The 25,042-nt window shown below is 45.4% G+C and overlaps 1 protein-coding gene across 15 annotated transcripts in view; it reads right to left on the reverse strand.

The window, feature by feature from the left end:
* Positions 1 to 1,081: 1,081 nt before the first annotated feature.
* Positions 1,082 to 25,042, reverse strand: part of PHLDB1 (pleckstrin homology like domain family B member 1) — a 158,964-nt gene continuing 135,003 nt past the window's right edge. For 4 of the 15 annotated variants that reach the window (XM_040424739.1, XM_040424682.1, XM_040424731.1 and 1 more), the window contains 13 exons: positions 20,648 to 20,827; positions 17,669 to 17,821; positions 16,183 to 16,299; positions 15,957 to 16,059; positions 15,606 to 15,650; positions 13,201 to 13,477; positions 13,034 to 13,124; positions 11,883 to 12,029; positions 11,580 to 11,799; positions 9,298 to 9,383; positions 9,187 to 9,216; positions 4,397 to 4,435; positions 3,464 to 3,604 (listed from right to left, as the gene is read on the reverse strand). In XM_040424739.1, the coding sequence (XP_040280673.1) occupies positions 3,464 to 3,604; positions 4,397 to 4,435; positions 9,187 to 9,216; positions 9,298 to 9,383; positions 11,580 to 11,799; positions 11,883 to 12,029; positions 13,034 to 13,124; positions 13,201 to 13,477; positions 15,606 to 15,650; positions 15,957 to 16,059; positions 16,183 to 16,299; positions 17,669 to 17,821; positions 20,648 to 20,827 (1,629 nt within the window). Of the gene's footprint in view, positions 3,605 to 4,396; positions 4,436 to 9,186; positions 9,217 to 9,297; positions 9,384 to 11,579; positions 11,800 to 11,882; positions 12,030 to 13,033; positions 13,125 to 13,200; positions 13,478 to 15,605; positions 15,651 to 15,956; positions 16,060 to 16,182; positions 16,300 to 17,668; positions 17,822 to 20,647; positions 20,828 to 21,608; positions 21,699 to 25,042 lie in introns of all 15 variants that reach the window. The other 11 variants (XM_040424722.1, XM_040424714.1, XM_040424674.1 and 8 more) reach the window with 10 other exon arrangements.

Genomic DNA, 25,042 nt, shown 5'->3' on the forward strand with positions numbered 1-25,042 from the left:
TACCGGATCCCATTATAGTCTGGCTATGTCAGATCTGGAGAACTCCGGCAGGCTGCCAGACTGCTTTAGAGCATATGTGCAACTAGCCTAATTTCCCTAGAGTTAAGGCGGTTTTAGATGGAAGCGTTCCTTCCCGACAGTTGGCATTACATGCGGCGATCTCCTTCACAGTATGAGGACGAGGGATTGCTATAGCATACAGAATCATTGTTTCTGGGCAGGAGATCACCGTGTAGACCGCACAATCAACGACTGGTGGTGCCTGCACTAATGACAGGATCACCCGAAGAAACAAGCATTTTGCTCGTTCATCGGGTGATCGGCAGCACATTTACATGGGAACGAGCGTTTGCAGGAACGGTGGGACGATTATTGGTTTCATCTAAATCGAGAGGAGACCTTTTTTTATTTTGCCTCCCTCCAAATCCAACAACTAGGTCTAGAGGTGGCCATGCATCTTCTATGGCTGACGGCCCATGCATATTCTCAATGAGGAGAGGGGGGTAAGCCACTGCCAGAGACTTTTGGTGGCGGCTTATCTTCCTTGGGAACAAAGGGTCGGGCATATTAAAATTTTACATGTCCATTTTCTAAGACCTTATGGGAGATGTATGCCACCATAATGTAAACACAGCTAAATACAGATTATATGGTTGTTGTCCGGTTCTTCAGAAATTGGCTTAGTCTAATATGTACAGAAACACATCTCAGCAGGATCGACCCTATTAGACCAGGTCTTGTGAAAAACGGTTACTGTTTATGTAAATCAGGTCTTCAGTGCACTGAGGGGCGTGGCCAGCCCTGGAAAGCTGAGGTGCACTGAGGGGGTAGGCCCCATGCCTTGGTGCACTGAAGCCCTAATTTGCATAAAGAATAATAGTTTTCTTTCTAGGGGGTGTCACAACCGATTTTCACAAGGCAGGTATCATTTCAAGTCACCAGGATCAACCCCACCAAGCAGAGTGTCTGGTTTACTGGGCACTCCTTACGTATTCACGGCCACCGCTGTGAATCAAAGCCGACGTGTCCCTGTTCCAAGCACGAGACGCTCACAGCTTCGAATCACCAAGACTGACGGCAGTTTTTTTTTTTTGGTCACCTCCCTTTTATTTCGGAATAAATGTGATATGATTAGGACTGGGCATAAATATGGGATACAATTATTCTACCTTCAAGATGATTTGTCAGCACGATACAGGCGTATACACGTATGTACTGTAGTGTATTCTCTACGGCCCACGTCAGAGCCGTAAAAAAAAAGAAAAAAAGAAAAGAAAAAAAAAAGAAAAAATGAACGTACATAAAGATGGCTACTGAAATGGATGTTTCATATGCAAAGTACATTGCAGGTTTTCTGTTTAACTGAATACAAGATAAAGGCACAAGTGGTATAAAGGGTTAACACAACATAAGGTGTCCTCGGTAAGAATATAATATATATATATATATATATATCTATATATGTCTGTTGCCGCCATGTGCCATCCACATGGCCTGCTCGTCATAGAAGAGACTGTATTACTGGAACACAGCAGATCAGACGGAAAAATAATTAGATATTAAAAATATCCAGATATAAAACGCAATTTAAATCCCCCATTTACAGCTCTAAATGGGCACAAAGCTTAAAAAAAACAACCTATCACTCAGTCTACAGCTGCACGTAAACGCCCGGAAACGTGGGATTCAGTCGGTACCAGAACATGTCCTTATTAAAAGCGGACCTGTCACCTCTCCTGACATTTACTGAATGCCTTTAATTCTTCATAATATAACAATTCTGGATCAGCTTTTCTTAGAGCTCTGCATAGTGCCGCCCCTCTGTTATTCCTCCTGAAAATGTAGGAATAATTTGACAACTGGGTGTTACAAGTTGGAGACGTGTCCCTACACAGTTTGACACGATCCAGTCAGTGTGAACAGTGCCAGACTGTGTAGAAACACTACCCCTTGGCAAAGGGAATGGTAAGACCCAGATGTCGATTTATTCTTACATTTACACGGGGTGAAAACAGAGGAACGGCACAACGGATGTTCCAGAATTGTTATATTATGTGGAACAGAAGTATTTGCTAAAATAGACTTGTCAGGGGAGGCGACAGGTCCTCTTTAAAAAGAGTCCGTAAGCAGTTTTGAGCTTTAAAAACTGCTGTCAGTGCTATATAGGTGATGGGAGGAGCAGTGTGAAAGGGCATCTGTCAGCAGATTTGTACCTATGAGGGCGCAGCAGTTGCAGAGAGAGCAGAGCCTCTAGGTGTAATCGCAACGCCCCAGTTGCTCCTAGCGGCTCATTTGCAAATAATAAAACATCATTTTTGTCAGCAATGCGGGCACATATGGACATGGGACCAACACAGATGTCTTCAGCTGCCAAGCGCACATGTAACAGGTCAGCCAGTGTCATAGGTACAAAACTGCTGACAGATGCTCTTTAACATATCTAGTGTGATGCTCATGCAGGGTGCATGACTGAGAAATCCCAGTTTTAACTCCTCGATGCCACAGTCACAAGTGAACTCTCCCCAATCCCTCCCCGTAGAGTGACGACTGTAGTGATCTCCTGATTGGGCACCAGAGCTGTCACTCAGTAGAGGGGAGGGGCTGCGGAGAACCACACTGCACATGAAGGAACCACCGGGCGGATAAAAACTTGGATTTCTCGGTTAAGTAACCTACATGATTAACCCCCCTAGATATGTATACACTACTCCCCCGTCACTTGTTTAATGCTGTCAGCAGTTTTGAGGTGTAAAAACTGCTGACAGACTCCCTGTGAGCTTTTTCCCTTTCCTGAAGGCACATCATCATATCGGTGCACTGCTTATAGACGCATATTAAGAATCAGGGGGAGAGGGGGGGGGGGGGGGGAGCTAAAACGAGTAGAATGTTAACAGTACGTAAAGGCGGCCTGAGTACAGAGGAAAGCGTCGGTACAAGATCTCGTTCTCTGGCCGGCTCTTTTTCTCCTTGGCACATTCTGGCACATACAAGTGATGAAGAACAGTTCTTGGCTTCCATATGACGTTGGGATAGATTTCTCCTACTTCACAATGACACGGATCAAAGAGGAAAAAAAAATAAAAAATCACTTCATTGTAAGGAAATCAACACATCCAGGATCCACAAGGGTAACACGTACGTAGTGCCATCAAGTCTCTGCCATATCTGGATCTTCATGAGGCCTTCTATATACATGCACGCACACCACTGTCCTAGTACTACCCATCTAATGGATATTTAGGGACCGCTTCCTCCAAGGGGCAAGCTATAGATGCCTGGAGACGACAACCTCCCGTGTGACCACGTGGATAATACTTTGTACAAACCAATAAAAAAGGAAACCGTCCGATTACATAGCGTCCATAGAACAATAAAATACATGGCAATCTTAGATTTGTTTGTTTTTTCTCAATTCTATTGTGGTTCCTGAGGAGCAGAACAGTAACGAGCGCCGTTCTCTGCATTAGTTCATGAACTGGGTGTACCCCTCGGCGCCCGTCACGATGACATCCATCCAGATCCGCATGGCCTCGGGTGAAGGGGCCACCATATAATACAGTCGGTCGTGAGTTTTGACGCAGAAGGTCAGAGCTGGGTTTGGACTCTGTTAAAAGGAAAAATATGACAGATTTTTAATTTTACGATGTTCAATTGCAATTTTAATTAAAAAAAATTTAAAGAAAAAAACAAAAATTGGTTAATATTCAAGGGCATCTGTCAGCAGTTTTGTACCTATGACACTGGCTGACCTGTCACATGTGCGCTAGTGGCTCTGCTCTCTCTGCAACTGCCTCAACCTCTGTACTTTGATTGACAGGGTCAGGTGTGACAACGTTTGCACTGCCTGGCCCTGTTAAAGTGCAGAAAGCGCAGCAGTTGCAGAGAGAGCAGAGCCTCTAGGTGTAATGGTCACGCCCCCGTTGCTCCTAGAGGCTCATTTGCATATATTAAAACCTCATTTTTCTCAGCAATGTGGGCACATATGAACATGGGAGCAACACAGATGTCTTCAGCTGCCAAGTGCACATGTAACTGGTCAACCAGTGACATAGGTGCAAAACTGCTGACAGATGCTCTTTAAGGAAATACTGGAAATATAAATAAATGTTAGTAACTAGAATAAAAATCAGTACAACCCTGCAGTAAATGTAAGGCCCTGTTCACACATATTGGATCTGATACTAATTGCGGTAAGGATGCCATCCAGAAATCCACCTCCAACAGTCCGCACTCCATGCACATGAGTGGGGTTGCCGCAATCCCGTTCACGTGTAATTGGAAATTTCAGTGCAGGTTGTTAGCTTTGGATTTCTGCCTCTGAAATACACACGTGTGAACAGGACCTAAACGAGTAAGCTACAAAAAACATAAATACTGCGTACACACGCTCACCCACCTCCTTCAACAAGGGAACAGAGAGAAAATCGGATATCTGCTACAGGGGACAAGAGAGGAGTTCAGTGCAGAGTAATGATACAGACCAGAGACACCGCTTCACGGACAGACGTACACACGGACGCTTCCTCTGGGATACAGCACGGTTAAACCAACAGGACATCCCGGGTCATTAAAGGGGTTCTCCGGGCTTTGCAGAAAAACCTGGAGTCTTCTGACCCTTTGGAGGAAAAATAGTTTTGTCAGTACTTATCTCTGTGTTGGGCCACCGTGTCCTCAGCGCTCAGAACGGCTCTTCCGCTCAAGTGGGTGAGTTCCCAAGTATTCCTGTTCAGCCGTATATACAAATGCAGCTGAACAGGAAGACTGGGGAACACATCCAGTCGGGACCTGAGCAAAAGAGCCTGCAGCCGGTCTGAGCGCAGCGAAGACTCCAGAGGGATAAGTACTGACAAAACGATCTTTCCTCCAAAGGGTCAGAAGACTCCAAGTGTTTCTGCAAAGCCCGGAGAACTCCCTTAAACATTAAACACCGTGTAAATGCCCCCTCGGAGCAGTAGTACCTACAGAATCCATAGTGGATGTGTGGTGTAGAAAAAGTTCAGCGAACCGTCCGTGTGTACCAGCCAGAGTCATGTATGAACCAAAACGTGGAGTTGTGTGCACTACTACCTCACCAGAGCAAATCACCCCATGTTATTTCAAGGCAAAAAAAAACTGGCATGATGAAAACAACCCCCCAGAAAATAAGACCTAACCCCAGCACCTCACCACCCCAAAAATAAGACCCAACCCCAGCATCTCACCACGTTACCAGACCCTACTGTCTTTCAATGTGTTCATTATTTAACGGGAGTTTTTTTTACATGTATTTATTATTTTTAACAAATTAAAACTAGGTACTGATAAATATTTTTAACCTGCTTGTATTTTATGATGGTCAATTCTTTTATTTATTTTGTTAAAGGGGGCAGCCACCTGGCATTCAGAGATATGCTTTCCAGCGTTCACATGGACCATTGGAACCTGTAGTCTGGAGATGAAAGTGACATCTCTTAGACAGGGCTGTGGGCATGCTCTGCGTAGAGGTGACTGTGCAGGAATAGGGGTGGAGGATAGCTAGGTCTATCTCCTATTGTGATTGGTGTCATCCTGTGTTTATCTATCTTATCTACCTAACTATCTACTGTTACCTGTCATTGTAATCCTGCTTGTGATGACTGCTGAGAAGTCATCTCTGAGTAAGGCCTCTTGCACACAAACGTTTTTTTACAGTTTACGTTCAGTTTTCTGCGTTCCGTATACAGAACCATTTATTTCAATGGATCAGCAAAAAAAAAAAAAAAAAAAAAAAGGTACTCTGTATGCATTCCGTTTCCGTATTTCCGTTCAAAGATAGAACATGTCCTATTATTGTCCGCATAGTGGACAAGCATAGAACTGTTCTATCAGGGGCCAGCTGTTCTGTTCTGCAAAAAACGGGATTCACACGGACGTCATCCATATTTTTGGCGGACCGCAAAATACTGAAAAAGCCATACGGTCGTGTACAAGAGGCCTAACGGGCAATGTTGCCCTAGTGAAACTTCAAGTTTTTAAGATTTTTTTAATGTACAGTGATGTGGAAAATGAAACATATATAAGAATGTTGGTGTCTTGATGTGGATTTTCCACAGATCTCCCCCTTCCATTAAAAAGGCTGAAATCCACACCCCAAAAATGCAACAATTGACATGCTGCAGATTTCAAAATCCACAGACCAGGTCAATTTCTGCAAAAAAAACTAATAAAACAAAAAACTAAATTTGTCTAATCTCATACAATTTGCTGGTACTGTATTATTGTACTCTGCGTTTTTTCTGCATGAAATCCGTGCGTAATCCACACCGTGTGCGGCCTGAATGCGGCAGTGGTGACACAATGTCTTAGGCTGAGTTCACACGGGCGTTGCGGGAAAAGGCGCGGGTGCGTTGCGGGAACATGCACGATTTTTCTGTGCGAGTGCAAAACATTGTAATACGTTTTGCACTCGCGTGAGAAAAATCGGCATGTTTGGTACCCAAACCCGAATGATCGGTGTTCTGTAGATTGTATTATTTTCCCCTATAACATGGTTATAAAGGGAAAATAATAGCATGCTGAATACAGAATGCATAGTACAATAGGGCTGGAGGGGTTAAAAAAATAAATAAATAATTTAACTCACCTTAATCCACTTGCTCGCACAGCCGGCATCTCTTCTGTCTTCATCTTAGCTGTGTGCAGGAAAAGGACCTGTGGTGACGTCACTCCGGTCATCACATGGTCCGTCACATGATCTTTTACCATGGTGATGGATCATGTGATGACCGGAGTGACGTCCCCACAGGTCCTTTTCCTGCACACAGCACAAAGATGAAGACAGAAGAGATGCCGGCTGCGCGAACAAGTGGATTAAGGTAAGTTAAATTATTATTTTTTAACCCCTCCAGCGCTATTGTATTATGCATTCTGTATTCAGAATGCTATTATTTTCCCTCATAACCATGTTATAAGGGAAAATAATAATGATCGGGTCTCCATCCCGATCGTCTCCTAGCAACCGTGCGTGAAAATCGCACCGCATCTGCACTTGCTTGCGGATGCTTGCGATTTTCACGCAGCCCCATTCACTTCTATGGGGCCTGCGTTGCGTGGAAAACGCACAATATAGAGCATGCTGCGATTTTCACGCAACGCACAAGTGATGCGTGAAAATCACCGCTCATGTGCACAGCCCCATAGAAATGAATGGGTCGGGATTCAGTGCGGGTGCAATGCGTTCACCTCACGCATCGCATCCGCGTGGAATACTCGCCCGTGTGAACTCAGCCTTATGGGCCCATGGAAACGGCAAAGTGCAGCGCTCGGCTGCCTCGGTCAGTCCCATGAAAGGAGATGGGGAAGAGGGAGGCTGCAGGTGGCCTTCCAGACTCTCTCTCTCTCCATAACACGCCCAACGCCACATCAGAGGTTTTCCAAATTAGCGGCAGGGAGGGGAATCTGCATTTGGTTCATACATGACTCCTCCTGTGACAATAATCAGAACACAGACACATGCACCTCCATGTCAGTACAGACACATCTAGAAAGATATTCAAACCATTCCAGAAGCTGCACACCAGCACACACACACACTTAGTAAATGGGCGATTAATCATTCCTTACAAAGACGTGCGACACTGCATCCCAAAAACTGTCCATTCAGACAAGAAGGGTAACGTAGAGATAAAGAATAAAAACAACGCTGCCATCCTCCAGGTACAAGGCGCTGCGCTCTGTAAGGCCTCGTTCACATTTACGTTTTTCACGGACAGCACACCTACCTATTGATTTTAACGTGTCTGTTCACATAGCAGTGATTTTCCACTGACTGACCCATCATGGAGACAGCTACTACATTGGTTAGTAAGGCAGACAAAACCTGCCCATTGAAGTCTATGGGTGCATGAAAAACCACTGACATAACACGGATGGCATCCGTGTTCAGTCAGTGTTTCACGGATCCACAGCAATTCCGTCCTGCACAAACTTAAGGCAGGCATCCGCATTCAATCACTGTCGGCTATCTCTCCAGTCTCCCCCATACACATATACGTATGGCAGATAATGTCGCTGTCTGCAGCGGCCAAACAATTGCAAGCTATTTAGCGCCAAAAATATATATTGCTGCCAGATACAACAATAGTCCTTAAAGGACTTTTGGGTCTCTAACACCAACCCTGCCTCTTCTGCTGCAGCTCTCCCTGACTAAGACTGGCCAAACCACGTGTCGTCGGGTGTTTTATAGTTACCGATGACGCGTTCCGGCCAGCCAATCACTGTAATGCCAGTAACCAACATGGCTACGGCATTACAGTGAAGGGCAGTACTTACCTGAACGTTTATTGGCTGCGTAGCAGCCAACAAATGTGCGGGGTGGAGACTCGAGCATGGCGCTCGAGAACACGCGGTATTCGACCGAACACCGCGATGTGCTGAGCATTGCGATGCTTGAGGCGAACTGGTGTTTGGCCGAGCATGCTCGATCATCACTAGTGCAGAGTTTTAGGACGGGTCCCCCTGAAGTGAACGAAAGCGCATTGCGTATGCTCGGCATGATCTATATTCACTTCCATCAGAGTTCTGAGAAGAGCCAAGTCAGAGCGCTCAGCTATTTTCTGAGGTCTCGTAGAAATGGATGGAGTGTGGCCGTGCACGTGCGGTGCGCTCTCCTTCACCTTGGGGGCTCAGTTCTAGAGATAGGTGCGGGTCTCAGAGGTGGAACCCATAACGAGATCCTAGCGAGGTGAGACAACTCCTTGAAACGTGACCAGGGATTCTCGCCAAAGGGAAAAGGACAAGTCACCCATTGTACAGAGCTGTTTTGGGCTTCTTACCCCTCGCTGGTACAGGGCAGGGTACTGCATGCGTAAAAAAGACAGCACAGGACAAACTGTATACCAAATAGTTGTCCATATCATGTTCGAAAATCTTCCCAAAAACTTCTGGGACATTTATAACTTCCATGCATTGCTGGAGCCACAGAAAATACACAGGGTGTGTAGTAAGTATCAGTAACGTGGACCGGCCAAGTGGATTACAAGCCTGCGAGTCACGAGTTATTAGGACAATCTACATGCAGTTAATAGTAACAACTGAAGGTGAGCATCATGGCAGGCGCCAGGCGTGTCCTGGGCCGGGTTATTTCTACAGTGCACTTGGCATTGGGATTATCTTAGTAGTCAGAGGCAGGTACGTGGACATAAAGGGCTTGGGATGCAATATACGTACAGAGGCCAGACTGAGGTTAAAAATTCTTTTCTGTAGGGACAGAGAAGACGTTACTCATGTACAACCTTCAACCGCAAATGAATGCCATGGAGCGTGAACAGGCTTTATTACCTTGGCGGCACTTCTAAGGTGGTCGTAATACACCTCTTCTATAGCCTGGAAGTAGATGACCCCCTTCAGCTTAGCTTCATGCTTGTCTGCAAGTAGAGGAATGGCGAGTGAGCCAAATAAGAAAGCAATCAAAAGAAAGACAGATCACACCGACCTGATCTCGTGTCACATCACAGTGAAATATTCTCCGACATTATTATTAAAGGGGGTTTCTACTGATGACCTATCCTCTGCATAAGTCATCAGTATCTGATGGGTGGGGGTCCAGATCTGCTACTTAAGAAGGCACCAGTGCTCACCGTAGCGGCGCAGCCTTCTCTCAGCTCACCAAGCACAGCGCCGTACATTGTATAGCGGCTGTGCTTGGTATCGTAGCTCGGCCCCATTCAATTCAATGGAGCTGAGCTGCGTCTAGGTCATGTGACCAACGAATGTTACGTCATATGTCCTAGGTTACACTGTGAGAAGTCTGCGGCACTACTGCGAGCTCCGCCGCCTTCTCAAACATCTGATCGATGGGGGTCCCACTGGTCAGATACTGATGACCTATGCAGAGTATGGGTTATCAGTATTGAAATCTCAAAAAAAAACTTTAAATACTATGAGAAAAATAAGAATGGATAGCGTCAGACTGTGCAAGGACACAACTGGTAACACCCATCTGGACCTTCTTTGCAAACTCCTAGTAATTCATTTATAACTTCTGGCAGGAATAATGCAGGAATGACACAATATAAAGCCATACGAATCGATGCTCCAGAATTGATATAACATGTGGAATGACAGTAGTTACTAAAACAGACATGTCAGGAGCGGGGACGGGTCCTCTTTGATAGTTGTCCTCCGAACCTTCCTAAAGAACTTAGAGTTTGCAGTTTGGAATAAGTCCTCATATATATGACAACTATAAATGATAGAAACTTACACCCCAGGGTTGTTTCAGTACGGCCTCTTGGACACGACCGTATTTTTTTTCCGTTTCCGTTCTTTTGTGTACTGTTTGCGGTCCGTATGCGGAACCATTCACTTCAATGGGTCCGCAAAAACAACAGAAGGTACTCCGTATGCATTCCGTTTCCGTACAAAGATAGAACATGTCCTATTATTGCCCGCAAATCACGTTCTGTGGCTCCATTCAAGTCAATGGTTCCGCAAAAAAAAAACTAAATGCATCCATATATCTTCCGTATCCGTTCCGTTTTTGCGGAACCATCTACTGAAAATTTTATGCCCAGGCCAATTTTTTAATGTACTTACCGTTTAAACATTATTGTATGCTTCCGTGTCCGTTTAGCAAAAAACGGATCATGAACGGAAAAAACGGAAAGGCGAAATGGAACGAAAACACTACTGAAACAAAAAAAATGAAGAATGGATCCGTTTAAAACGGACCGCAAAACCATATGGCCGTGTGCAAGAGGCCTACAGCTGATCAATCAGAATAAGGCCTCTTGCACACGACCGTATGGCTTTCTCAGTATTTTGCGGTCCGCAAAACATATATACGGATGACGTCCGTGTGCATTCCGTTTTTTGCAGAACGGAACAGCTGGCCCCTGATAGAACCGTCCTATCCTTGTCCGTTATGTGAACAATTATAGGACATGTTCTATCTTTGAACGGAACGGAAAAAAAGGAAACTGAAGGCATACGGAGTACCTTCCGTTTTTTTGCGGATCCATTGAAATTAATGGTTTCGTATACGCTTCGTATACGGAACGTAAATGGAAAAAAGAAAACGTTAGCGTGCAAGAGGCCTAAATAAAATGTAAACTGGCCAGGAGAGGATATGGAGGTGGAGACTTGTTCTAGACCAATACTCATGGCCCTCTGTGGTATAAGAGTATAGAGTCCCGATAGACGGCTCAGCCGCTGGGCCTGGAGCTAAAAATGATTTCCAGGACTACAAACCTAAGGATTTACACTCGAGAGAAACAGCCGAGCACATGCAGCAGCTCTAGTGCTAAAAATGATAGCCAGGAGGTCACATCTTACTTGCTTGTGGCCACAGGGAGAGAGCAGAAGAATATACAGGGCACAGTTTTAGATCCACGTGGCAGTTGTTATATGTCCCAATCATTTGCATAGGGCTTGCAGAACTCCACACATGCTGCAGGAACAAACCCATTTATGTGAATGGAACCAAAACAAATCTGCAGCGTGGGAACCGAGCGATATAAATACTATATGTGAACACCCCCTATATATCGTTTCTTCACATTGCATACTGAAAGTCATAATTTTTCACGCATTGCCGTCTTTATGCAGAAGAGGCCACTTACCGACATAATAGGACAGCGTGCGCTTCAGGCGATCAAACACAAACCAGCGCTTCTTCCAGGACTTGATTTTGCCGCCCATCTTGGTGAGAAATCCTCGGCACATTTTCTCAGTCAGAATGATGTGAGAACAAGCATCCACGACGTGGCCTGAAGACTCAATGTGAATGCGCAGGTCAAAATCTTCTTTTCGAATCGGGAGGTAACGAGTGAGGGGTCGGGCCTTGGAAGCAAACGCAGAGAATGAAGTCAGTAAAGTGCTGGATACACGAGGCTGGGGGTCCAACATGAGGTTGGGGGTCTGACCTGTGAGAAGTGTTTCTCTCTCATTTTGACCTCCTTGTCGACCAGTCTTTGCCTGTGAGACGTTTCATCCTGGAGACGTTTTTCCAATTCTTTCCTTCGTCTCCGTTCATCATCCAGGGCTCTTTTGCGCGCTTCAACTTCACGCTCCTGCAAATGAATCTTGGATGTTACCATCACCGGAAAAATATCATACGGTATATATTAACCGAACCTTGCTAAAATGCGTCCAGAAACACAGAGTTTAACCCAGTGATGGCTAACCTCGGGCACTCCAGCTGTTGTGAAACTACGACTCCCAGCATGCTCCATTCATTTTTATGGAGTTCTGAGAACAGCCAATCAAGTGTGCATCTTGGGAGTCGTAGTTTTACCGCATCTGGAGTGCTGGAGGTTAGCCAGAGAGTTTTATCAATTTTAACTTTTTATTTATCAGGCTATCAAAGAAAATTTGCGTGTCTGTTTTCATTATATGTTTTAGCAAAAAAAAACTACTTTTTTTTCTTTTAATAGGGATAAATTGTACAAATAGTAAATTTTTTCTGATTTTTATCAGTTTTTTTTTTTAACTGACTACAATAAGGGATTAAAACGGATTCCTAATGTTTGTTTTGGTCGTTTTGGTATAAAATATATATAGTTGCGAGCAAAAAGGGCGGCTATGGCAACTCTTTGGTTGGGTGCAGGCAGCATGCATTTAGTTTTACTGTATTATTTTTTTTTAAACTTAATTTGTAGATTTAGATTTTTTTTAACACAATGTTTCCCACAAGAGGAGGTCCACTTACAGGAAAAAAAAATGCCCCGTTTTAATACTTGTCAATGCTACAGCTGAATTAAAACTGCTAAGATGCAGTAGTTCTGCCATGTGGGGGGGGGGGGACACTCATCGATTATGTGATTACTGGGTCCAAAAGAGACAGTGACATCTGTGCTTCCATTATTCTCTACACTGTCCTGATTGAGCCTGTATAAGCTACAAGCAGAAGTGGTTACAAGCCCTGACTTCTGCGACAGTCCCGGACCTGATCATGGTGGATCGCGGAAGCTTTAAACCCGTGCCATACATTTACAATGGTGCAGGTTTAACGCCCAGGATCCCGTCCTGTAGGGCCCAAGGTCATTATCAGCTTCTACATGAAATAGCAGCTCACCCTGGACTCTACAAGTCTCGCCCTCTCGGCATGAGCCTCAAGAAGCATCCTCTCCATTTCCTCTATCTTCAGCATGTCTAGTCCACTGGCACTAGAAGAACAAATAAGAGCGTGAGGAAAAAAGCCGCATGAAACACATGAATGATGAAGTAGTCACAAGCACCCACCTTGACATGTTATCCGGTGAGCAGGCGGAATTTCCCGTGGAGACACTGGTGTCCAGGCTATCCGAGCTCTCCAGGCTCAGCGTGTCATATCCATGTGAAGGATCGTCTTCACGGGGGTGCAGAGGTCTTTGATGGTGCAGGATGGAGTGGTGCATGATGGGGAGGTAGCCTTGAGAAGTTGTTCCATGGAGAGACTGCCATTGGGACTGAGCCTCAACCACGGCTTTCTGCTTCAGCTCGGCGAGACGTTTGCGCTGTTCATCTATCACTTGCTGCCCTGCAAAGAAATGGAGCAACGTAAAAGAACAAGAGTAAGGAGAGAAACCTTCACAGTGGTCACAAATATTCACTGCAGACAGTACACGGTAAGGTATCGGTGTGTTGGTGGGACGAATGGGTTCCAAAAGCTCTCCGGTAAGACGCACAGCCATGTTTTAAGAAAGCAGAAGCTGTCTGCAGGGAATCGCCTGCGATGCGTTTTTTTTACATCTCCAGAACGGGCCCCCGAAAGTCACGGAGAACGCAACACGCCGATAAGACAACCCCTTTAACAGAACCTTTCTGTGTGGACTCACCCTTATTCAGATCACTCCCTTTATAAGTGGGCCACCGTGGGTAACGGAGGAGAAAAGACACAGACCATTCACTACACCTGCTCCCACTTATAGGAGACGGCCGAGGGACTGCCATTATGGCTGACCATAGACCCAATGCTTTCGGTGGGACCAGACGACTATCTAATTTGTACAGGGGTGTCCTGACTCTCCCCAGAGAGGGTAGATGTTGAATTCCAACATGCCCGATCCTTCTGTGCTCAAGGGGGATAAGCCGACTCCAGGGGTGTCTGGTAGCGGCTCACTCCCTTCTCCCCATTGAAAACACATGCATGGTTAGCTGAGCCGGTTGTGTATGTCTATGGTTGGGGTCTAGAGGAGTAGTTGTCAGCAGAACCACTGGTATCTGAAGCCTCTAGCCAGTTTAAAGGGGCTGTGCAGCAATTTACATTGATGACCTAGCCTTAGAATTAGTCATCAATATCTGATCGGCGGAGGTCCGACGCCCCCGCCGATCAGCTGTTTGAAGAGGAGGCCGTGCCCCATGCAAGAGCTGCTTCCTCTTCATTACACTGCACTTTGTCTAGGAGGTGCAGTGTAATTACAAGTACTCACTCCATTCACTTGCATGAAGCAAGTACTTGCAATTACACGACACAACGCATAATGTAAAGACCAGGAAGCAGCGCTCGCGTGGAGCGCCGCCTCCTCTTCAAACAGCTGATCGGCGGGGGTGCCGGGTGTCGGACCCCCGCCGATCAGACATTGATAACCTATCCTGAGGATAGGCCGTCAATATAAATTGCTACACAACTCCATTAAGGCTCAGCGCATTTGCCCCCGAGCCCTACGTTTTCCACGTATGCCGGGAAGAGCTTCTGGTGTATATGTTAAACCCCATTCCCTTGCGGAGGCAAAATAAATGTACTCATGGTCTCCATCGGGGTGGTACGTGCTGACATATCATTTTCCAACTGTACGGCAAGGTAAGCAAAGGGCCAGTGCAAAAAATAAAATAAAAAATTGAATGTGTCATACGTTTGTTTTTTACAATGGGTGCCATACAGTATATCACTGTATACCTATGTAGAGGCATACGTCAAAGCCTTGATGGGAGCGTGTAGGGAGGTTGCATGTACCAAGCCTAAATCATGACAATCCTTCTGCTCTCCCAAATGTCAGATTACTACTAAAAACACAAGGCGTCCCAGGGTGGCCACCGGGAGTAACCATATGTAGTACAAAAGTATGCTGTAAAATCACATCAGGGGCCAGTACTTAAAGGGGCTGTCTCAATTTAGCAAATGGCGTTTAGCATGCAGAGAAAGTGAATACAAGGCACTTACTAATGTATTGTCATTGTCCATATTGCTTCCTTTGCCGGCTGGATTCATTTTCCCATCACGTTATACACTGCTCGTTTCTAAGGTTACGACCACCCTGCAATCCAGCAGCGATGGCCGTGTTTGGGACTCTCTGGTGGCTGGGACTGTGGGAGTGCTCACATGCAGGTCCCATCCTGGCCACCTCCTATCTGCACCGCTGCTGTGGCTGTAACCCCTGGATGCAAGCCGTAATATAATGTGATGGGGAAAAATTAATCCAGCCAGAAAAGGAAGCAATATGGACAATCACAATACATTAGTAAGCGACTTGTATTGACTTTCACTACATTATAAATGCCATTTACTGAAGGGACACAACCCCTTTAGTGATGAAAGTAGTGCGGCTGCCATGGAGGCATTTCTACAAAACGTACAGGACGCCATGTGCGATTTCTACTCTGACACAGTCACAATCACAGTCGTACATCAGGCAGAAGGGACGACACACAGCACACTTCTTGGCTACCTGTGACTTCAGACAGGAAAGGCTTCTCTACGTTCATGTCATCGGCTAAAAAGACATACAGATTGGAAAATGAATCGGAAAGGATGAGACACAATGAGCGAGAGGGGTGCAAAAAAAATAAAATAAAAGTCTTTCTGGAATTAATATCGGATTAATTTTTAAATCAAAATGGAGAAGTGTAAGCTTTGCAGATTTTTAGCGTGTGGGGTAAGAAGACAATAGGAAATCTGTTAGGCAAGAGACATAAAGGTACACAAGACACGGTGTGAGGGGTAATAGTAGTGGTCACTGGGATCAGAGTGCACTTAGTTTGATTAGTACGGCTACGTAGCGTGGCTCGGGGTCTGTCACCTTTTTGTTGAAGGGCTAGTTGTCGCTTGCTCTGGATGTCCTGCAGTGTGACTGCCAACCCGTGGCAAAGGCTGCCTGAGCCATTCTGTGTCAAAATTGTATTCTAAGAGAGGAAGAGCTAAGTATATTAGCCGGCAAAATGTGCTTCGTTTGAGGTGAGAAAAAAATAAAATAATAATAAATCATATATCAAGGCACACAAGGGGGCGAAACTTTCGGCTCTTACCTTAGGAGAAACGCTGCGGCCAAGGGTGGCGATGGAGAACTGGGAGGAAGATGGGGAAACCGTTTTCATCCGCGGAAGGGTAGCACCGCCATCGATTTCTGTTCGAGATCGAGACATCTGCAGGGATAGGTCAATGTGCATGGGTTTTATGTGATAGACAACAGCAAAAAACAAAACAAAAAAAAAAACATACATCATGCTATCATGCCAGTAAGACATTCAAGTGAACATGTATCATTGACCGATGCTGGCTGCATAGACAGTAAATGTAAACTATAGCATCTGTAGAGAGAAAAACAACATCTATATAGGAGTGAAAAACAAAAAAAAAAAACTGCTACCTGGAAACCATCAATATGATGTATGGAAACCATCAACGTGCAGACTGGTTACTGGTAACAGAGCTTACGTTGGCTTGTTGACAAAATACACTGTTTAATATCTAAACCTACAAGATATGAAATACCCAAATCATGATATGGGTGCTCATGTGTCGAATGCCAGGAAACAAGACCTACGCAATTATGCTAAAATGAAGTGATCAGACACAAAGACTCAGCAAAATAAACCACAAAACCTACTAAAACATGATAAAAGATCCATCAACAGCAGCTGGATGATGGTTTCCAGGTAGCAATAAAGTGGAATTGTGATATATCCAAACCGTGATATAGGTGTTCTTACGTCATAAGCCAGGAAACAAGACTTACAGAACCAGTGGCCATGTTAAATTTGGGCTGGAAATGTGCTATAATGAAGTAATCAGACACAAAGACACAGCAGAAACACCACTGACCACGAAATACACCGCAACCACAAACTAAACGCGACTAACACACGTAACAGATCCATCAACAGCAGTTGGATGTTGCAGGTGGATTTGTTTTCACGAGACAAAGTAAAACAAGCAGAAAAAGAAGTGAAACAACAAAAAAAGGTCATGAAGATCTATTAGTCTCTGTTCACACTATTAGTGGGGTTATTCCTTGTCCACAGGATAGATGATAAATGCCTGACTGCTGGGACCCCCACTGATCACTAGAGCGGGGCTCTCGAGGAGAGGTGGTCACACATGCGTCCTGTCATTTCACTGAAAGTCTATGGGGCGGAATCGTCTCCATCGACCCCACAGACATTGAATGCAGCGGCAGGAGGCACGCGTGAGCGCCTCTCCATTCAACCCCTACCTTACTGCATTCGTGCGCTGAGGAAGAACCCCCCCCCCCGATCAGAGACGGTCCCAGTGATCATTTGATGAATCCGGCACAGTACTGTCGCTTCCATAAAGAGAAGCCACAATGTGAATAGAGACTGCCACCGATTGTAGATTTTACATTCATAGCCAATGTCTGTCAGCGGTGGAACGGTATGCGATCACCACAGCACATCACACTGCAATGCAGCCTTGCGGCAACTCGGGAGCGGCGAGCGATTTCCTGAAATAAGCCCACAGCACCTAACACGAACACCGGGAGAGGAGATTTACCTGCTGGAATTTACGAGAAGTGTGAGATTTAGCAGGAAGGGGAGGAGGGGAAGGATGAGGAATGCTAGAAGGATCAGAAGCGATTTTCTGGGGCCGCTCTTCCGAGTCAGGTGCTGCTGGGGAAACCTCATAAGAAGAGAGAATGCACTCCACCTGACAGAGCGGACAAGAAACGAGAAGACAGATGGGTGGAAGGAAATGATGAGAAGGCAATGATATAACGGAGGGTGGGGAACAGAAAGACAAAAAACAGCAAAGGTTTCCTTCGTGTTCACTTTTCTGTTCTATCCCTCTAGACTGTAAGACTACGTTCACACTTGCGTTGTTGTTTTCCGGTATTCAGATCCGGCAGAGGATCTCAGTACTGGAAAAAAAACGTTTCCCTTTAGTCCTCATGCATTCTGAACGGAAACAGATCCGTTCAGGATGCATAAAAGATGTCTACTGCTCTGCGGTTTTGTGTCCGGTCATAAAAACGGAAAAAAAAAAAAGATCCGGCACTGAAAACAATGTAAGTCAATGGTGACGGATTGTTTTTTTTTTTAGGAGCCTAAAAAAAACAGATCCGTCACCCATTGACTTTCAATGTATTTAGTGACTGATCCGGGTTTTTTCCCATTTTGATTTCACACAAGCGCATCCTAACGGAACGGATGCATCCTGATGTGCAAAAAATCAAGACGGATCCGTTTAATTCCGGTATTGAGATCCTCTGCCGGATCTCAATACCGGAATTAACAACGCAAGTGTGAAAGGAGCATAAGGCTGTGATCACATCATGTTTAGTGAACACTTTTAGCACAGGCGTCGGGAAAGCTCCTGTTGAACACGCCTGATGTAGCCGCAGGCCTCCATCACGGTGGCATGTGTCGGTATACCTTTTTCTAGCCGTATAGGAAAGCACAGCAGTCCTATACAAAGGGCTAACGGAAAAAAAATGACCCTGCGGCCGATGGTCGACATCAGTGGCATAGGTGGAACACTCAGCGTGATGTGAACACAGCCCGAGCCCTCACTCTGTATTACAGCCGCAAATCTAGACCCAACTGGGGGTTTAATGATCCGCACATACAGACACACAGATGCTTATGATGCAGTAGGTTCAGATTATTATACCCAGGATTTGTGGGTAAGATGGGCCCACATGACGACCATCTGAATGAGGCCTAAGTTGTAGGACAACATACTGAGCCTCATGCCTAAGACTGTTCTAGCAGGAACTGTATGTGGCGGAGAACTGAGGTTCAAAATGATTTCTTTTAAAGGGCACCTTATTAAAAAATTTCAAAAAACTTTTGACATGTCACCAGCTTTAATCGGTGGAGGTCTAGGTGCTGAAAACCCCACCGATTGCTAAAACGAAAGCTGAGCATGTGCCCCTTGGTTCCTGATTGGAGAGTGAAGTGAGAAATGTACGGATCCACAGACAGTATGATTCTGTACACCGCTAGCCTGTCTCTCGATCAGAACCAAAGGGGCACATACCTTCATTTTAGCGACTGGAGGAGTGGTCTGAGCACCGATCAAAACTTCTGACATGTCACCCTTTAAGAAAAAGTATTTATTTAGCAAGGGTTCTACCATCAAATTTGGTGAAATACCTGTACACGATTCATCCACTGACTGATCTGGTTCATAAAAACTGACCAATGAAGAGTGGACGTGCGTCTTATTTTAATGACCTTTTGGCCATATGCAATTTTGCAAGAATCCACAGGGAAATCAGCAGTGGCAAAAGCGCACCAAATCATGCAGATTCTGTGGCTTTCCTGCCTGTCCCAGTCCAGTGTATATACAAGTTGGCCTCCTGAGATGATGTCCTGTCCATATGGCCGCTGCAGCCTGTTACTTGCTGTAGCAGTGATTATAAGACGAGACATCATTGCAGGAAAACGGTTTGTACAAAGTCTGGCATGGGAGCAGACAAAAGCACCAGGGGAGGCGAGTACGTTTTTTTTCTATTAAAAGGTATTCTCAGGGAATTAAGAAAATAAAAATACTTAAATATTACTTTATTATAAATATATTCCCAAATACCTTTCATTAGTTATAATGTCTTGTTTTGTCTAGGGAACAATCATTAGGAGAAATAAAATGGCTGCCGTCCTGTTAGTACACACAAAACCTGTCCCAATCACACAGCAGGACAAGCTACTGCACAACACTGAGGTAAAGAGCTGCCTCATCCTCCTCTCTGCTCTGCTTGTCAGGGATTATGACCCTGAATACAGCTGATAAGATCTTTAGCTGAATGTCTGTAGGAATGGAGTTCATGAGGAGACATGAAGTACAGAGGACGGACAGGACAGGCTGTGGTAATGGAGACTGCATACAAGAGCTGCTGCTCATTATCCCCACCCTCCTTTCTGTACTTCATGTCTCCTCATCAAATCCCTCCCTACAGAGATTAAGCTGAAGATCTTATCTGTATTCAGGATCATAATCCCTGACAAGCAGAGCAGAGAGGAGGATGAGGCAGCTCTTTACCTCAGTGCTGTGAAGTAACTTGTCCTCCTGTGTGATTAGGACAGGTTTTATGTGTGCTAATAGGATGGCGGCCATTTTATTTCAACTAATGATTGCTCCTGAGACAAAAAGAACCGTTATAACTAATAAAAGGTATTTGGGAACCAATTTATAATAAAGTAATATTTAAGCATTTTCATTTTCTTAATTCCCGGACAACCCATTTAAGGAATTGCTGATTTTGAATTAGATCTGCCTACAACCTGAATCCAAATTTTGTGCAGAAAATAGCCTCCCTGCCAAAGTCAACTGGGAGTTTCAGCATGAAATCTACGCCAGATCCGCGACATAAATGGACATGCTAAAAATCAGCCCCAGCTCAATGCATGCATGGAAATCGACATTTTGAAAAGGCGATGTACTTTAAGGCTGGTGTATTACATTGCAAGGTGTGTATGCATTCTATCAGAGTCAATCAGAAGTGACGAGGCAGTATACCAACAGTGAACAAACCTCCGTGGAGATGGAGGGAGAAGAGGAGGAGGAGGATGAAGAGGAGAGATGAACAGGAGAGGGGTCGTCACAGGAGGGGGCACTGGAGGCTGGTTTAGCACCAAAGTGGACAGCAGGAGGAACGGCAGGGTTCGGAGTCAGGTTTCCGAGTATATCGTGAAGCTGATCTAAAGTGATGTACTAAAGAAAATACAGCACACGGATTACACAAGAGCAACTCACAGCTTCCTATAATCCGGACGGAGAATCCTGCAAAGAAGGGTTACAGCTGGAACATAAAGAACAGGGCTCACGTCTCGCTCCTATGCTGGCTGTATGGTGAATGAATGGAGTGGAAGAGCGCATACTCCACCTGATTTCACATGGGCCCCCAGATCTCATGATTGGTGAGGTTTCCAGAGTTTGGACCTCCACCTATCAGATGCTGAACAGGCCCATCTCCATGTGTGGTCAGACCAAGCAGAAGAGTGTTACACACCTTTCACAGTCTTTGCTGCTATTGAGGTGTTCGATAGGTCATATAGGACGGCTTTTACAAGTCTCCGTACACACTACTTGCAGCATGTTGCAAAAATGGCTGCTTGAGGTCAGCATCCACTAGAGCAGTGATCTCCATCCTGTGGTTCTCCAGCTGGTGCACAACTCCCAGCATTTCCCATAGCCGCAGCTGTAGTTTTGCAACAGCTGGAGATACCCAGGTTGGGAACACTGCGCTAGAGGGAGCCAAAGAGCTTACTGCATACGGTTATGCCTCAAATTCAATACTAACCCATCAAGCGGCAAGCTCCTGAGCGCCCTCGACTGGCAGCGGCAAGCAGAGCATGATACAATACAACAGTTGCAATGATATAAATGTCTATTCAATACTCAGGTTTCATTTTTCAACCACCGACTGTCCATTGGCAATCTGACAACACGGTAACGTGTACATGCAAGTAAAGGTAAGTCAGTAACGGTGTACCTCGGAGTCAGCTATGAGCGATGTGAGAGAGGGGAAGGGATGAGGAGAACTGCTGCACAAGCGAAGAGCATCAGCCAGGCACAGGTATTCCTAAAAGTAAGTAAAGCGGTAGAAGGGAAACGGAGAAAAGGCCAAGGAAAAAATAAAAACATGGGAGCAAATAAAAAAGAAGCAAAAAAATAAAAATTTTAAAGTCATACAAAAAGCAGAGGATAAAGTAGGGTTCTGTATATAAATGCAGGAAGCTTCATAGTCCTCCAGTCCCATGCCGCACAAGAGAAAATACATAGGGGGTCATTTATAAAGAAAAATACACCACTTTTTGGCGTATTTTTTCCCCACTCATGCCAATTTTCCAAAAGTGGGGGAAGAGGGCAGGCCCCTCTCATTTATTATTTTCTACGCTACCTCATGGCAGGGAATATGGTCTTAAACTAAGCCAGAAAGGGAGCTGGCTTAGTTTAAACCGGTGGAAACGAGCGTCAAAAATATGCACAGGCCTGCTCCTCTAAATAACTTAGGTGCATCTGCCGCCAATAAATGACCCCTATAGTGTATGTCAATGTTAGGAAGAGCCTTTATGGACAGAACAGTCACTGGTTTAGAAGTGTCTGCCAAGGTGTAACTGAACAGAATTCGGATTACGTGCGTTTTTTTCTTTTAGTTTTGTGCAGAAAAACTGCAGCATAATACATTACAAGCAAAGCGAATTGAGATTTGAAAAATCTCACATACACTTTGCTTTTTTCTTCTGTGCGGATTTTAAAATTCACAGCATTGTTTGCGCGATGCCGCCCTTTCTGGTTTTCCCCATAGGCTTCAATGGATTGTTAACATAATCAGAAAATCTGCAACAAAAAACGCAAAACAAATCGCACAAAAACTCACCAAAACAGTTATCAATAGCGCAGATTTGTGTGTGTTTCTGGTGCAGATTTCATGCAGATTTGGTGCATACAAATGCAAGCACACGTGTAGCACGGCCTGTAGCGCTAAACCGAATGTGGAATCTATTGCTTGGCTGCCAACATGTAAACGCGCTTTGTGTGTGAGCGGTATTTCCCGTCCTGAACGCTGCTCCTGTGAAGTGAACTGGCAACACTGTAATGACGTATGATGCTGTGAATTCCTGCCTCGCCGCCGATCTCCTCAACAGTAGTCACGGCATTATGTGATAACAGTTCAGTAGATCGGCGGTGAGACTGTAAATCATAATGTTGCGAGTTCGCTTCGCAGGAGCACCGATCGGGCCGGGAAATACCGCTCACACACCGAGCGTGTCTTCTGGAATGAACACGCTCATCTGAAACTAACCTTAGGCCTGTTTTACAAGAGGACATTGGTACCAGATGTATCACAGATGAAGCTGCATTGGTATGTTATCAGTGTAGTATCCGGCACTGCATCAGTATTACACATCAATTAGGGTATGTTCACACATAGCAATTGAGGGGTGGTTAAAACCACCTCGGAAAAAAACACAATGCGATTTTGATGCATTTCTGGGTTTTTTTTCCAGGCAAATGTTAATGTTAAATAAATGGTTTTCCCAATGTGGTTTTGATGCGGTTTTAACCACACCTCAACAGCAAGGTGTGAACATACCCTTAGGCCGCATTCACATGACCGTAGTCAATGGGGCTGCAAAAAATGCACATCGTGTGCTGTCCGCATCCGTATGACCGTTCTGCAGCTCCACAATAAAGACAGAACATGTCCTATTCTTGTCCTTTTTGCAGACAAGTCTAAACATGGTTACAAGGGGTCTGAAATATTTTTTTTTAAACGCAATGCAACACGGACATCACCAGTATTTTTAGCAGATCCGATTTTTGCACACCGCAAAATACACAAGGTCATGCGAATGCACCCTTAGGCCTCCAGCACACGAGTGTGTGCGCCCCGTTGCCGTATTACGGACCGCATTTGCGGATCCGCAATACACGGGTGCCGTTCCGTGGGCATTCCGCATCACGGATGCGGACCCATTCACTTCAATGGGTCCGCAAATCCGGAGATGCGGAATGTTGCGGGACTGAAGCACGGAACGGAACCCTACGGGAGCACTAGGGAGTGCTTCCGTGGGGTTTCGCACCGTACCTCCGTTCTGCAAAAAGATAGAACATGTCCTATTTTTTTTTCAGAACGGCCGGATCGTGGACCATTTAAATTGAATGGGTCCGCGATCCGCTGCAGCTGCCCCACGGACGGTGGCCGGCCTTATACTGACGGGCTGTCTTCTACGGAGAAAACTGAACTACATGAGACCGCCACATTAAAAAACATGTGTGCAATGCAGATGACATACTGCTGCAATTTGGTACAAACGCAAATGCACACGGAACACTCTCCATAGACTTCAGTGGATGTTTTCCATCCATAAAAAAAGAAAAAAGAAGAGTGCATGTCCCATTACGATGACAGGATAGGGATTAACTGTCTGATCAATGGGAATCCAACTGTGGGAGCCCCACCGGGCATGAAAACGGGAGCGGTGTTACTCCGTTTGAATGGGGCTGCAAACACACATGCCTGTCTGCCACTCCATTCAGCAGCATGGGATTGCCGGAGATAGCCGAGTACAAGCGCTCACCTATCTCTGGCAGCCTCATAGTGCTGAATGGGCCTACAGCGCACATACGAGTCTGCCTCTCCATTCAGCTGGACAAAGTCCAATCTCTATTACAGATCTACTGAGAATCTGGACAACACCTGCTGGAGATATCGGGAGGACAAAGAGATGTAGATTTCACCTTGTGCAGCCAGATGGAGAAGAGGAGGGGGAAGGCAGAGTAGTAATGGGGGAGTAAGCAGCCATTAGCCTTAGAAACGAAGACTCTCTCCTGTGCACAGCATAAGCATACAAGCACTGGTCTGGAGGTAGCGCCAAATTCCTCACCTACGCTCAATCACAGCTGAGCTGAAAGTGGGCGATTTTCGCCCATTTGCAGAATATCACATACTCACCACGTAGTCGTGTCAATAAAGAATGAGGGTCATAAGAATTCCTGGAATGAACAAGCACTGGCACTTCTGCGGGTCACTGTGTGAGTGTCCAGGCATAGAAAAACATGGCTGCCTTCTTCCAAAAACAGCGCCACATATGTCCACTCGTTGTGGGTGGTATGGCAGCTCAGTTCAACGGTGCTGCACACAATCTGTGGACATGGATGATGCTCTTTTTGAATAAAGCAGCCATGCTTTTCTATTTCTGGAAAACCCATTTAACTCTTAGGATGCAGCCACATGTGGCGGTCGCAGCAGAAAATCCGCAGGGTATCAGCTGGAATTCCACAGCAGCAATTCGTCACAAGGACGCTGCGGTTTTGCCGCAGATTTCACTTTCCACACAGCAAAGGGTGAAATCCATGGCAGATATCCGCAAATTAAACTGACAGGCTGCAGATTTATGTCGAGTTATGTGCGGACTGTGT

This window comes from Bufo bufo, chromosome 1 (assembly GCF_905171765.1).
Source record: "Bufo bufo chromosome 1, aBufBuf1.1, whole genome shotgun sequence".
Classification (NCBI taxonomy): Eukaryota; Metazoa; Chordata; class Amphibia; order Anura; family Bufonidae; genus Bufo; species Bufo bufo.